At 45.7% G+C, this 11,914-nt stretch overlaps 1 protein-coding gene across 1 annotated transcript; it reads left to right on the top strand.

The window, feature by feature from the left end:
- Nucleotides 1–9,799: 9,799 nt before the first annotated feature.
- On the top strand, nucleotides 9,800–10,291 carry LOC106804268 (uncharacterized mitochondrial protein AtMg00810-like). The gene has a single exon (XM_014805034.1). It carries the CDS (start codon nucleotides 9,800–9,802, stop codon nucleotides 10,289–10,291), a length of 492 nt encoding a protein of 163 aa, XP_014660520.1.
- The last annotated feature ends 1,623 nt before the right edge of the window (nucleotides 10,292–11,914 follow it).

The following is an 11,914-nucleotide window of genomic DNA, read 5'->3' on the forward strand; positions in this document are numbered from 1 at the left end:
CATGTGGATGATGTTGTCCATTTCAATGAACATGGGTTCATTTGGTAGTGTTCGCTGATCTAACATGGAAAGACACCATCGTAGCCTACCTTTCTTGTTATCTTCCATTAACAAAGGCTTTAGTGTGCTGGAGTGGCGTCGTAGTCGGCCTTCCTTGAACCATCTATGCAGAGTGCTGTTTTTTATACCAATAGCATTAGCTAGAGATCATATAGTCCTCCTTCTATGCAAGGGAACTCTAAGAACATCTGATAGATCACTTTGTATCCTTTTGTGGCCACAATTATTCCTTCATGATCTAACATCTACTGGTATGCCTTGTGCACGGCACTGCTTAACTCTTCGCCAAACACCATGCACTTGATACCTACTGACCTGAAACATATGAGCTACGAAGATCGTAGTGTTCTTTTTTAATTTTTCACGATTACTTCTCTCAAGCAATGCTTCATATATTTGTTGCCTTTCAGTGTCTGTCAAATTTCTGCACTTATGTGAATTATTTGCGTTTGTATGTTCATCTTCTTCAACATATGAGTCCTCCAACTCCTCCTCATCGAAGACTATGTCCACAGCATCAGCGTACACACCATAGTCGTGCATGTCCTCGATCATGTCTGAAAAAAAGTGTGAGATAACAGTAGCAAAATGTACAACCAACTAATTTATTCTCCTGAGTCCTATGAATCATAGAGCATTCTTCACAGAAACCTGATCACATGTTTACTAGAACAAATCATCTTGTCTAAATGTTCTTTCTTTTTGGTGACATTTCTTCAAATCTGGTTTGTGAGTCGATGTGCTCATTGAAATAGTAAGAAAAAAATCATGCTGAAATTAGTTGCTAAAAACAGATGAGGCAGCAGTATGTCTCCATTGTTACTGAACTGCTTGAAATAGTGTTGGAAAGTTGTTGCTATTGTGGTGAATTGGACTGTTTAAAACTTTTGAGGGGTTTCGTGTAGATGTATTGCTGATTTTGTACTATGTAATGAACACTAAAGAATCACTATTATTATCTTGGTATGGTAACTCAAGTAGACTGAAGTTGTAGGCTACAACACTTTGGATGCATGTTCTTTCTCATTTATGCAAACTGAGTTTACCAAAGCACCTAGAAGTGGCCGAATGATTTTTCACTCAGCTAGCAGAATGATATGCATGATTGTTCTCTTATCTTGCAATTAATTATGCTGAACACAACGTCTTGTTATTTAGGAAAACTATGTCAACCTAGTGAGTCGATATGATCATTGAAATAGTAAGAAAAAAATTGAAGTTCCATCGGGGCTTACTGATCATTTGTTGCAGCTCATTTTGGTGATCAGCAGCTTCTAAGTTGAGGTCAAAATCATCCTATATATGCGGAGCATCAAAGTTAAAATCTCCATCTTGTTGATGGTCGTCCTCAACAGCAAGAACTGCAATAGAGTGGGTCATAGGACTTTAATTAATACAGAAAGTTATTTTTACGTAGTACACTTTGTTTTAGTAAAGAAACTAAGAGAAACATTACCTTCATGAGATTCTTCTTGTTGTCCCTCACAAGCAGCAATATTGAGGTCTATGGCATGCACACCCCTATGTTGCTCTTTCTAGAGATAGTGGGACTGACCTTTCAGTGGATGCACTTGTGCTTTTTTGATGGGATGAAATTGATCTCCTTCATCATCAGCAGGCTCTTGATTTAGGTCTGGTAAGAGCTCTTCACTTCCTTCCCCTGTACTTTGTTTAGATCTAAGGCTATGGTTGAAGATGAAAGTGTCCTGCAGGCTACCGAGGGCTGTTCACTTTCTTCATCTAGTACTATATTTAGATCAATGGCCACGGTTGAAGATGGAACTCTCGTGCATGCTATAGAGATTGGCACATTTGGGATCTGAATGGCTTGTGTTGGGTTCATCGGGAGCATGTGAAGCCATTTTATAGGGGGGCAATGGTGCCAAGTTTGTTCATTTAATTTTTGGATGGCCAGGCGCAAGTGCTGGAAGTTTCTGTAATGGCGTACGTAGAGTGCTTATTCGTTGCCACATGTTGTGTTATTGTAGCCATTGCTTCTCTCTGAAATTCTTTGCCACAATTTTTTTTTGGCGTACGTAGAGTGCTTATTCGTTGCCACGTGTTGTGTTATTGTAGCCATTGCTTCTCTCTGAAATTCTTTGCCACAATTTTTTTTTGTCAGACTTGTACTTCTGTACTGCAAGTGTAATCATATGTAATCATGTTCTTCCTAAACAGTGGATGCCATGTCTTCTTTGTAGGAGCAGTATGGTAATTTCATAGCTGCACTAAGGGGGTGTTTGGATCCTGGAGCTAAAGTGGAGCTAAAGTTTAGTCCGTGTCACATCGAATATTCAGAGGTTAATTAGGAAAACTAAATATGAGTTAACTATAAAACTAATACTAATTATATAATGGAGGCTAAACGGCGAGACGAATCTATTAAGCATAATTAATTCATCATTAGCAAATGGTTACTGTAGCAGCACATTGTTAAATCATGGACTAATTAGGCTTAATAGATTCGTCTCGCCGTTTAACCTCCATTTGTGCAATGGATTTTGTAAATAGTCTACGTTTAATACTCCTAATTAGTATCTAAACATTCGATGTGATAGGGATTAAAGTTTAATTGGGATCAAACAATCCCTAAGTTTCTCCCTCCAATCGAGACGTGCATTTAAATTGGATGGAGGGAGTAGACCTGACCACTGCCACTCCACCAGTACAACTAGTTACACGAAAACGGCTTCGTTTTTCTTTTCTTTCTACTCCCGACGCCAACCTCCCTCCTCCCCGCCATCGACGCTCGCGGGTGGCCGCCACCCGTCGCCATTCCTCCTTCCCACCGTCGGCCGTAGGGAGCATCCTCGCCGTCAGCCATAGGTACCATCCTTGCTGCCGCCCCCCATCGATTCCCTTCCAACTGCCGTCCACTCCTCGTCGCCATCCTGCGCCTCCGCCAGCCCTGATCTCGCTCCTCCGCCGGCCCCAGTCCCACGCCTCCGCTACCCTCCGTCCCGCGCCACCGCAAACCTGTCCCGCGCGATGCCTTGGTGGCCTCCTCCCTGCCGCCACGGCTGGGTGGCTCCTCCCCGCCGCCGCTTTGGCCGATTCAAACCGCAGGCTGCCGCCGCCCGGAGCAGGAAGCTCACTTCGGCCGATTCAAGCCGTGGGCGCCGCCGCGGGCCCCCGTCCCCATCATGTGCGCCACCCCCACCGGCCCTGTCTCGCGCCGCCGTGGCCCTAGTCTTACACTGCGCCAACCTCCCGCGCGCCTCCGCTGGCCCCTTCTCCGGCCCATCGTGTGCGCCGCCTCCGCCCGCGCTGCTAGCTCGGCTGGGGACCTGGGGTGAAGCGAGGCGAGCGGAGCCCTGTGTGGGCACGAGCTCCTTCGGTCTCATGAGGAAGAAGAAGCAAGTTAAAAAGAAAGAAAACAAGGTACAGGAAGGATGACATGTGGGGCTATGATTTGGGGTAATAATGAAAATTCACAATGAAAACTCTCCTTTTTGAAGCTGGGGTGCCATTCTTGCCGAACACCCCCCATCCACACAGCTTCAACTTCAAGCAGAGCTAAGCTTCACTTGGAGTTGTTGAGTGGAGCAACAAAATAAATAGGGAGGTGGAGCCATTCTAAACAGCCCAAGCAGCGAGTTATACTGAGTTATTAAAAAATTAAAGCAGCCTCTCAAAAAAAATAGCAGACAAAGGAGCCGAGCCAAACAGTATTCCTTCGCCGCTTTCCTCCCAAGTCCCAAGTCCCAACTCCAGTGTCTGGAGCCTCGCCACTGCCCCCAAAAGGGTTCAGCGCGCCGCGGCACCGCCTGTCGATTCCTCTCTGGGCCGGATCCCGTGGCCTCTGCAGTCCCCAATCCGGTTCCCTCCAAGGGAAGCAAAGTCTGGTGCTGCTCCTTTGTGCTCATCTAGTAGGTGCGATTATATGATTCATGATCCTCCATTTGTTCTTGTGCTGCTCGGAGATGTGGATGATGAGGTGATTAGATGACGTGGTACGATTTAGTAATCGATTCCGCTGACATGCTAATTTATGCGTACTGTGTCGTGTATCGCGGATCCTTTCTTTCCCCCCTCTTTTTGGCCCTGTGTGTGTGTGTGAAGTGTCCTATGATTTGTGCAACCACCTGTTGATTTGTGGTGCTAATTGGACATGCTTGACAGTGAATCTCACTAGGGTACATTGGTCTGTTAATCGCCTTCCTCTCATTCAGGAATCAGAAACCAGCCAACTAGCCAAATGATTTAAGAAGTCACCACCGGAGAAACATTTCTACGGAGAAACAGAATCCAAAACGTTTGCTGGAGAATCTAGAACCCTATCAAATGAGCCCTTATTTTGTGCTGGTTTGCAATGCCTTCAGTGTGGCTGGGTCGCATTTGGGCAAGTTTTACTCCATTATAAATTTAGGGCAGACACATCTGCAGTCCTGGCACTGAATGATGTTGGAATTTGAGAGCTCCAAGTGGGTTGGGTCTTGCTTTGTTGTTCTTTTTTTAAAAAAAATCTTTTGTGATGCTGTAATGTGTGTATTTTATTAAATGGCTGAATGAGGCATTATGTCTCATATTAATGCAACATCAGAGCAATATCACCTTAGCCAAAATAATTACTTAACTGCGCTTTTTCTTGGGCAATTTTCGATTTTACATATTTTACTATGGCCATTTAGTGTAGGGGTAAGATTAGACATATTGATTGCTTTGTGTAATAATTGTGAGTTCTGAATTCATCTTATGAATTATATGTCCTAGGAATGTTGCTTAGGCTGCAGGAATTACTATTTCACCTGGCCTGTTTGCCTGTCTATTTTGTATTTAGGTTGGAATTACCATTGGATTGTGATATTTTGAGTTTTTGTTGTGTTTCTCCATTCAACCACATCGGTGCAGTGCAGTTAGACAAGCTGTTGGTTGGCGACTTGGCGTCAGGGGCTCTGCAAACTCATATGAGTCATGTCTGCTTAGCGCCACCTCTATTTTAATCAATCATGCAGCACTGCACATGGGACTGGGAATGAGATATATGTTCAACATTTTACAGTGTGTTGTGCACCACCTCTATTTTGTTCAAGATACTGCACATAGGCATCCTCTGTGCAGTTCCGGGCAACTCCTTCACCAGTCACCAACAGGTCTGCCCTCAGGTAATACGACTTGACCACCGCAAGGACTTGTTTGTAGATAGCCTTACAGAGTCCAGCAACTTTACCCAGGGTAGCTCTTAGTCTCTCGAGTGGCGAGTGAGGCTCAGTGTCATCTTCAAGTGGAGCGATGGCCTTGACTGCGTCTTGAGCAGCACTGGTCAACTCTTGGAGATCACTTTTCAGTCTCTCTATGGTTCTACCATGGCTTCTACAGTCCACCATAGCCATCACCAACATCACTCCATTGCGATTCTTCCTGTTCCTCTCACGTTCATAGGCCGCCTGAGTTTCAACCAGAGTTGCGCTAGCTCGCTGGCTATCCAGTCATGAGTGTTTCTCCAATCAAGCAGCTGGCTACTCGCGGCGGCCTCCTTGCTTTTGAGCTATGTGCCAAACAACAAATAGATCAGAATTATGACTACAATCAAAACACACTCGAGAAACCATGAGTACTCACCTTGATATCTCTGGTTCAAAGATTTATAGCGATTCTCTAATCGCTGCTGGAGGACTTCATGATCATTCCTTTCGATAGCAAAAGATTTTGCAGCCTCCTCGTGAACCCTCAAGGAATCTATAAGACGGCGACACTCCTGCTCCAGTTGCACCACCCGTTGAGAGGCTTCGCTGCGCTCTTGAAGAGCCCGAGTATTCCTCTGAGCTTGGTCATACAGATCCTTCAACAAAACAAAACTAGCCGTCAAGACTTATCACAAAACAATAGAACAAAAAATGAGTTATGATATACCTGAAAGCTTTGGATATCTCTCCTAATCTCCGACTCTGGAGGCAACTCGAGTACCAGACCACAAGTACTCTTGGCAACTTCAGGTTCCGACTCCCTACCAACAACAGACCCTGAAGGCAAACCTTGATCAGCGAGTAGATACAAGAGAATACTCTTGGCAACAAACATCTACATACCTGTCGCGCCGACTTCACCCATCTCCGTTGAAACAACCAGCGCCAAATCCTTAGCACCAATCGCACGCACTGTTGGCGCAACTTCAGAAGTCGAGGGCGGCACACTTGAGGAACTCTCGAGAACCAACGGGCCCTCTACTAAACGGCTGACCTCCTGAAGCATGGATATAGTCGCACCCAGACAACCTATGTCAACCTCAAGAGCATCATCCATAGTCAGGTCGACTATGGATCTAGAGAGTACAGCCGGGCGGGTTAGCCTCCATCCCCACTTCCACAGGAATAGTGTCCTCTGCATCCCTGGATCAACCAAGTCGCAGGATCATAAAAACGGCTACAGAATACAAAATCATCAAAAGGAGACATTACACAAACCCTTACAAAAACATGTTTCTTTTCGGTTACCACCGGCTGGATAGTCGGCACCACAGGCGCCGCGAGAGGAAGGCCCTCCATTTCACCACCAAGTCCTGACGTAACCAAGGTTGAGACTACGTACGCACGACTACCAGAGTAAATCGCATACTCACCACCGGCGATAGCTTCAGACAACGAGGCGTCAGCAGCTACCGACGGTGTCTTCTCCATATCCGCCAGCTCAGAAGCTGTAGACTCATCAACCGATGGCCTAGTAGCCTGCTCAGGGGCTATCAACTCAGGGACCACTGACGCAGAGGCCACCTGCTCGGAAGCTTCGGATCCTGAGTTCAAAGGCGGCACCTCCGCAGGCGGCTTTTCAATAGCCGCAACCCAGGCAGCCGCATCTCTAGCAATTGCGACTACTTCATCAGAAGTAGCCTTATCATCACCTAGGGTCAAGTCGGCGGCCTTTTCAACATATCAATAGTCAGTATTCTGCAAAGCAAAGACTTAGCAAAAAGTACTCGAATACAACACACAACTACGTACCTTGGTACTCTGTGACCCCTCGGGGGTCAAACTCGATGAAGATGAAATATGCTGAGCAGTAGCCTTTTTTTGCACTACTTGCCGCTTCTTGGCAGGAGGAGAAAGAGCATCTTCAGTATCAACCACAACAATTTCCTTGCCCTCAGGTGATGTAGGCAAGAAACCAAAAAGCACCCGGGACTACAAACCACAAGCCAACAATTGTTACTTGGAAAGTGTTACTACACATTCGACTACCCAAAGTAAGCAAAGAAAAGAAGAAAATACCTCTGTTGGTCCAGACTAACTATCAAACTGATGGAGAACTCCCGAGAGTACTGGTACCCCTTGATAGTTCCTGAATAACTTACCCAATAATGCCTCCACATCGTCATCAGATATGTCTTCAGGGGACATACGCGACGGGTCATCAAAGCCCGAGTACTAGGAGCCCGAATAAGCACGTTGCTGCAAGGGTTGAACTCTCCGCTTAAGGAAACTGGCAGCAACATTGATGCCAGTCAAACCCAAAGACCTTAACTCGGCAATCTGAGTCAACAGGTTAGTGATCTCAGGGGTGTCCTCGGGCTCGCTCACCCAATTATCCGCATGCTTTGGAGCATGGCCGGTGACTACTGGCAAGACATGATCATGATTACCAATATAAAACCATCTCTTTTTCCAGTCACCATGGGAGTCAGGCAGGTCATACTCAAGATACACACTCGAGTTCCTCAACTGAAACCCAGCCTCTCCAAACATTTCTGTCCTAGTCGCACTGGGTTGCGGTTTACAGCAAAATAACTTCCTAAACAGATCAAGACTAGGTAGGACACCCAGGTACACTTCACACAAGTGTACAAAGATAGCCATGTGGAGCACACCATTCGGATTCAAGTGTACTAACTGAAGGTTTTAGTACTCAAGAATACCTCTGAAGAAGTCGGAAGTGGGCACCGCTAGTCCTCTCTCGACGAAATGAGCAAGTATGACTGTTTCCTTAGGGTGCTCTTCAAACTACCATGCATTCCTGAATGCGGGCCTCCATTCAAGTTCAACCTTTGGCTGAAGAAGCTTCGTGTCGACCAAAGCCTAGACCGCCGGCTCCTTCATCACGGAATGTTGCCAGGTGATCCCAGGGAGCGGCGGCACAGTCTGGTTCATTGGGCCACACTTTGGCGCCAGCAACATGAGCTCCTTGCCCTTCTTGGATCTAGATCTTAACTTACTAGTGGCAGCGGTATCCCCCTGGGTCTTCTTGGGTTTCTTTCTCATCTTCTTGACGTGCTTCAGTCGATCTTGAGAAAGATAGAAGGAGGAAGGAGCTACAGTAGATCTATCTCTCAAGGGTCAGGCAAAAGCAACAATGGCGGCGGTGGTGCAAGGAAGAGCGGCGGCGCTGGGGGCTCAGGAAAGGGGCGCAAATTACAGATTGTTAAAAATGGAGTACCACTAATCACCGCTGGGCCCCCCTATTATATTAGTAGCACCTCCAGATTCCAAGCGTCAATCAAGCAATGGTCACATATAACTCAGATTTACCACCATAATTTCCAACGGATACTCTGGCCAAAAGTTTGACCCCTTCATCGACTACAAATAGTCATCCAAGTGCTCGGGGGCTACGTATACCATACCCGTTGGATAAAGTTTTCTTTTTCTAAAGACTACTTAAGTTGAAGTAAAATTACAAGTTTGACCCTCAGCCTGATTCTTCTATTCAACCTAAGGCTCAGGACCTACTCCATATGGAGTGCGATTGTCATCACACTACCATATATAAAAGTTTCAAGGCAAAGGTTACTCAAAGCAAACATTGGGGGCTGCTAAGAGTACCTTCAAGTCACGCGACAACACCAGTACTCGAAAGATTGGCCGCATCGAGGAGACCTCAGGAAGCACCAAGAGGAACTCGGGCGGCACCCTCAAGTACTCGAAGTTGTTTCTCTCGACTACAAAGTACTCGGGGGCTTGTCGGCTAGGCACCCCTAGGCCCGCTAGAAAACTAACAGACCCACTCAAAGGGGATGTACCCAAAACCTACTTGAACATGAAGACTACTTTGCAGGGCGCGTGGGCTTCATGATTTCCCCGAAGACTAGTCGGGTACAAAGAGGGTTACTCTACGAAGTTAGAGTAGGACTATGTAACCGTGTTCGAGTAGGACTCCACCCTATAACCCTGCTCCCTCGACTATATAAGGGCAGGCAGGGGCCCCCTCCAAATGATGAAAAATAAGTTCAATACAACCAACTCACAGGACGTAGGGTATTACATGATCTAACGGCCTGAACCTGTCTAAATCGTGTTCCTTGCGTCACCATCAACTCCTTGATTCTCGACGACACCCACCGCACAAAAGACCACCTAGGGTACCCCCTAGGCGGTTGCCGGTCTAAAACACCGACATCCCCATTGTGAAGCTTGCCACAGTTCGCACTATTCTGTCACTGGCTCTGTCTCGCGGATGGCTTATTCATCAGCTCGATGTGAAGAATGCGTTTCTTCATGGCACCTTCTCGGAGACCGTCTACTGTGCTCAACCTACAGGTTTCGAGGATCCCGCCCACCCTAACTTTGTCTGTTGGTTGAACAGGTTCCTGTATGGCCTCAAGCAGGCGCCTCGGGCATGGTACAGTCGTTTTGCAGCTTACCTAGTGACTCTTGGCTTCGTGGAGGCCAAGTCAAATACTTCGCTGTTTGTCTACAGCCGTGGCACTGATATGATTTACTTGTTGCTCTACGTTGATGATATTGTGCTTACAGCCTCCTCCCTTGACCTTCTTCAGCGTACCATCCTGGCTCTACAGTAGGAGTTTTCCATGAAGGATCTTGGGGAGCTACATCACTTCTTCAGGATGAGTGTTCAGCGCAGTGGTATTTGTCTTCTCCTCTCCCAGCGACAATATATGATCGACATCCTCGCGCGTGCTGGTATGATGGATTGCATGCCTTGCTCAACTCCAGTGGATACTAATCATAAGCTGGCAGCTGATGGTCCACTTGTTAAGGATGAGTTTGGCTTTTGCAGTATTGCTAGTGCCTTGCAGTATCTGACTTTCACCAGGACTGACATCGCCTATGATGTTCAGCAAGTTTGTTTGTTCATGCATGATCCACGCGAACCACACTTGGATGCTCTGAAGAGGATTCTTCAGTACATTCAGGGCATTTTGGATCTTGGCTTGCTGCTGCGCTCGACTCCCAGTGCTGAGTTGCTAGTGTACTCTGACGTCGGCTGGGCTGGTTGCCCTGAGACCTGGAAATCCACTTCTAGTTATGCGGTTTTCCTTGGTGACAACCTGGTGTCCTAGTCTTCGAAACACTAGAACATTGTGTCTCGTTCTAGTGCTGAAGTTGAGTACCGCGCCGTTGCTAATGGTGTTGCTGAAGCTGCATCACTGCGCCAACTTCTGGTTGAGATTCATGCTTCCTCTCAGCGTGCCTCATTGGTCTATTGCGACAACATCAGTGCTGTCTACATGTCCTCCAATCCAGTTCAACACTAGCGCACCAAACACATTGAGATTAATGTTCATTTTGTTCGGGAGCGCGTCGCATGTGCTAACCTCTTCACAATATGCTGACATCTTCACCAAAGGCCTTCCTTCCTCGGTGTTTTCAAAATTCAGGTCTAGAATGTTCGACGACCTGACAATCAGACTGCGGGAGGGGGGGGTTAGACAGATTGTATAGGCCGGCCCTATGGGCCTTGGGTGCTAGCCGCATAGGCCCATTGCCGTGCGCCACCCCTAGGGTTTAGGTAGGTGTTATCCTATTAGGCTAGGATCTCCCAATTAGTGGTGTTTCTATAAACCTTGGAGACCCTAGCCTATATATGTAACCCTGGTGTTTTGCATCAATACATCTACTATTTACGAGCCATATTACTTTCATATATTAAGTTGTATTTGAAATATAATATTATATTTGAGATAATATTATATATATATAGACATCTTCTGCATACACATTTATGAATAATATTACATTGCATCAACACTTGAAGTTCAACATTTGGATCAACTATTCTGAACCCGAGTCCTGACAGTGATGCAAATTTGATCTATCATTATGGAACTCCCCCACTGGATTTACTACCTCATCCAAAAGAAATCCATCTTGAACTGCCCTGATTTTTTTCGTCCTGAGTGCTTCATTCATGTCTCTCATCTGTGTCATTGGCAAAGCTTATTATATAGTAGATTAATAGATCTACAGAGTGAGAACTAATTTATTATTAAGAAATTTGTATATGTACTCTGAATACGTGGTCCACTATATGCTTGGGACCTGCAAAGCCATGGATGAACTCACATACATAGTATTCGTATAAATTATTTCTTGGATTCTATCTCAAACACTATATATATGGAAAAAAAAGTTCTGAAATATTTGTTATGTTCAATGAAGTGTCACGAGATGTGGAAATTCAACACATACCTGGAATTCAGGCTTGAAATCAAGTTCCTCCTTGAATTCACCTGCGTGATGTCGACGGAAGCGAGCCCATGCTTTGTTAAGAATGTCTATGAGGTTTTTTATTGATCTCTTGATTTCCTCAAAGAGTCCATGATGTAGACTGCGCTTTGATCAACCATGATAATAAGAAGTATCCAGTGAAGCTGTACATATATGCATAGCCAAAGCTAGTTAGTCTTATGTTTAACTGCTAGTTCGAAAAAGAGAAGAGATGGGAAACACGCTCGCTCGAAGTTGTAAGGTGGAAGTATGTACTTCTTGTAATGTTGGTTGTCTAGGAACTTATATATGTTCTTGAAGGTCTGATTTTGTCTATCTCTTACAGTTGACTCGTCTATAATATCCGAATCCATGAAACCGATGTCATAATATCCTTTCCTTCGACATGTTTGAATCTCCATCCTGCATGATACAAAATCAAATAGCAGTTAAGACATCACCCAATGACTTGAGTT

The sequence above is a fragment of the Setaria italica genome, chromosome IV, assembly GCF_000263155.2.
Source record: "Setaria italica strain Yugu1 chromosome IV, Setaria_italica_v2.0, whole genome shotgun sequence".
In the NCBI taxonomy this organism is placed as follows: domain Eukaryota; kingdom Viridiplantae; phylum Streptophyta; class Magnoliopsida; order Poales; family Poaceae; genus Setaria; species Setaria italica.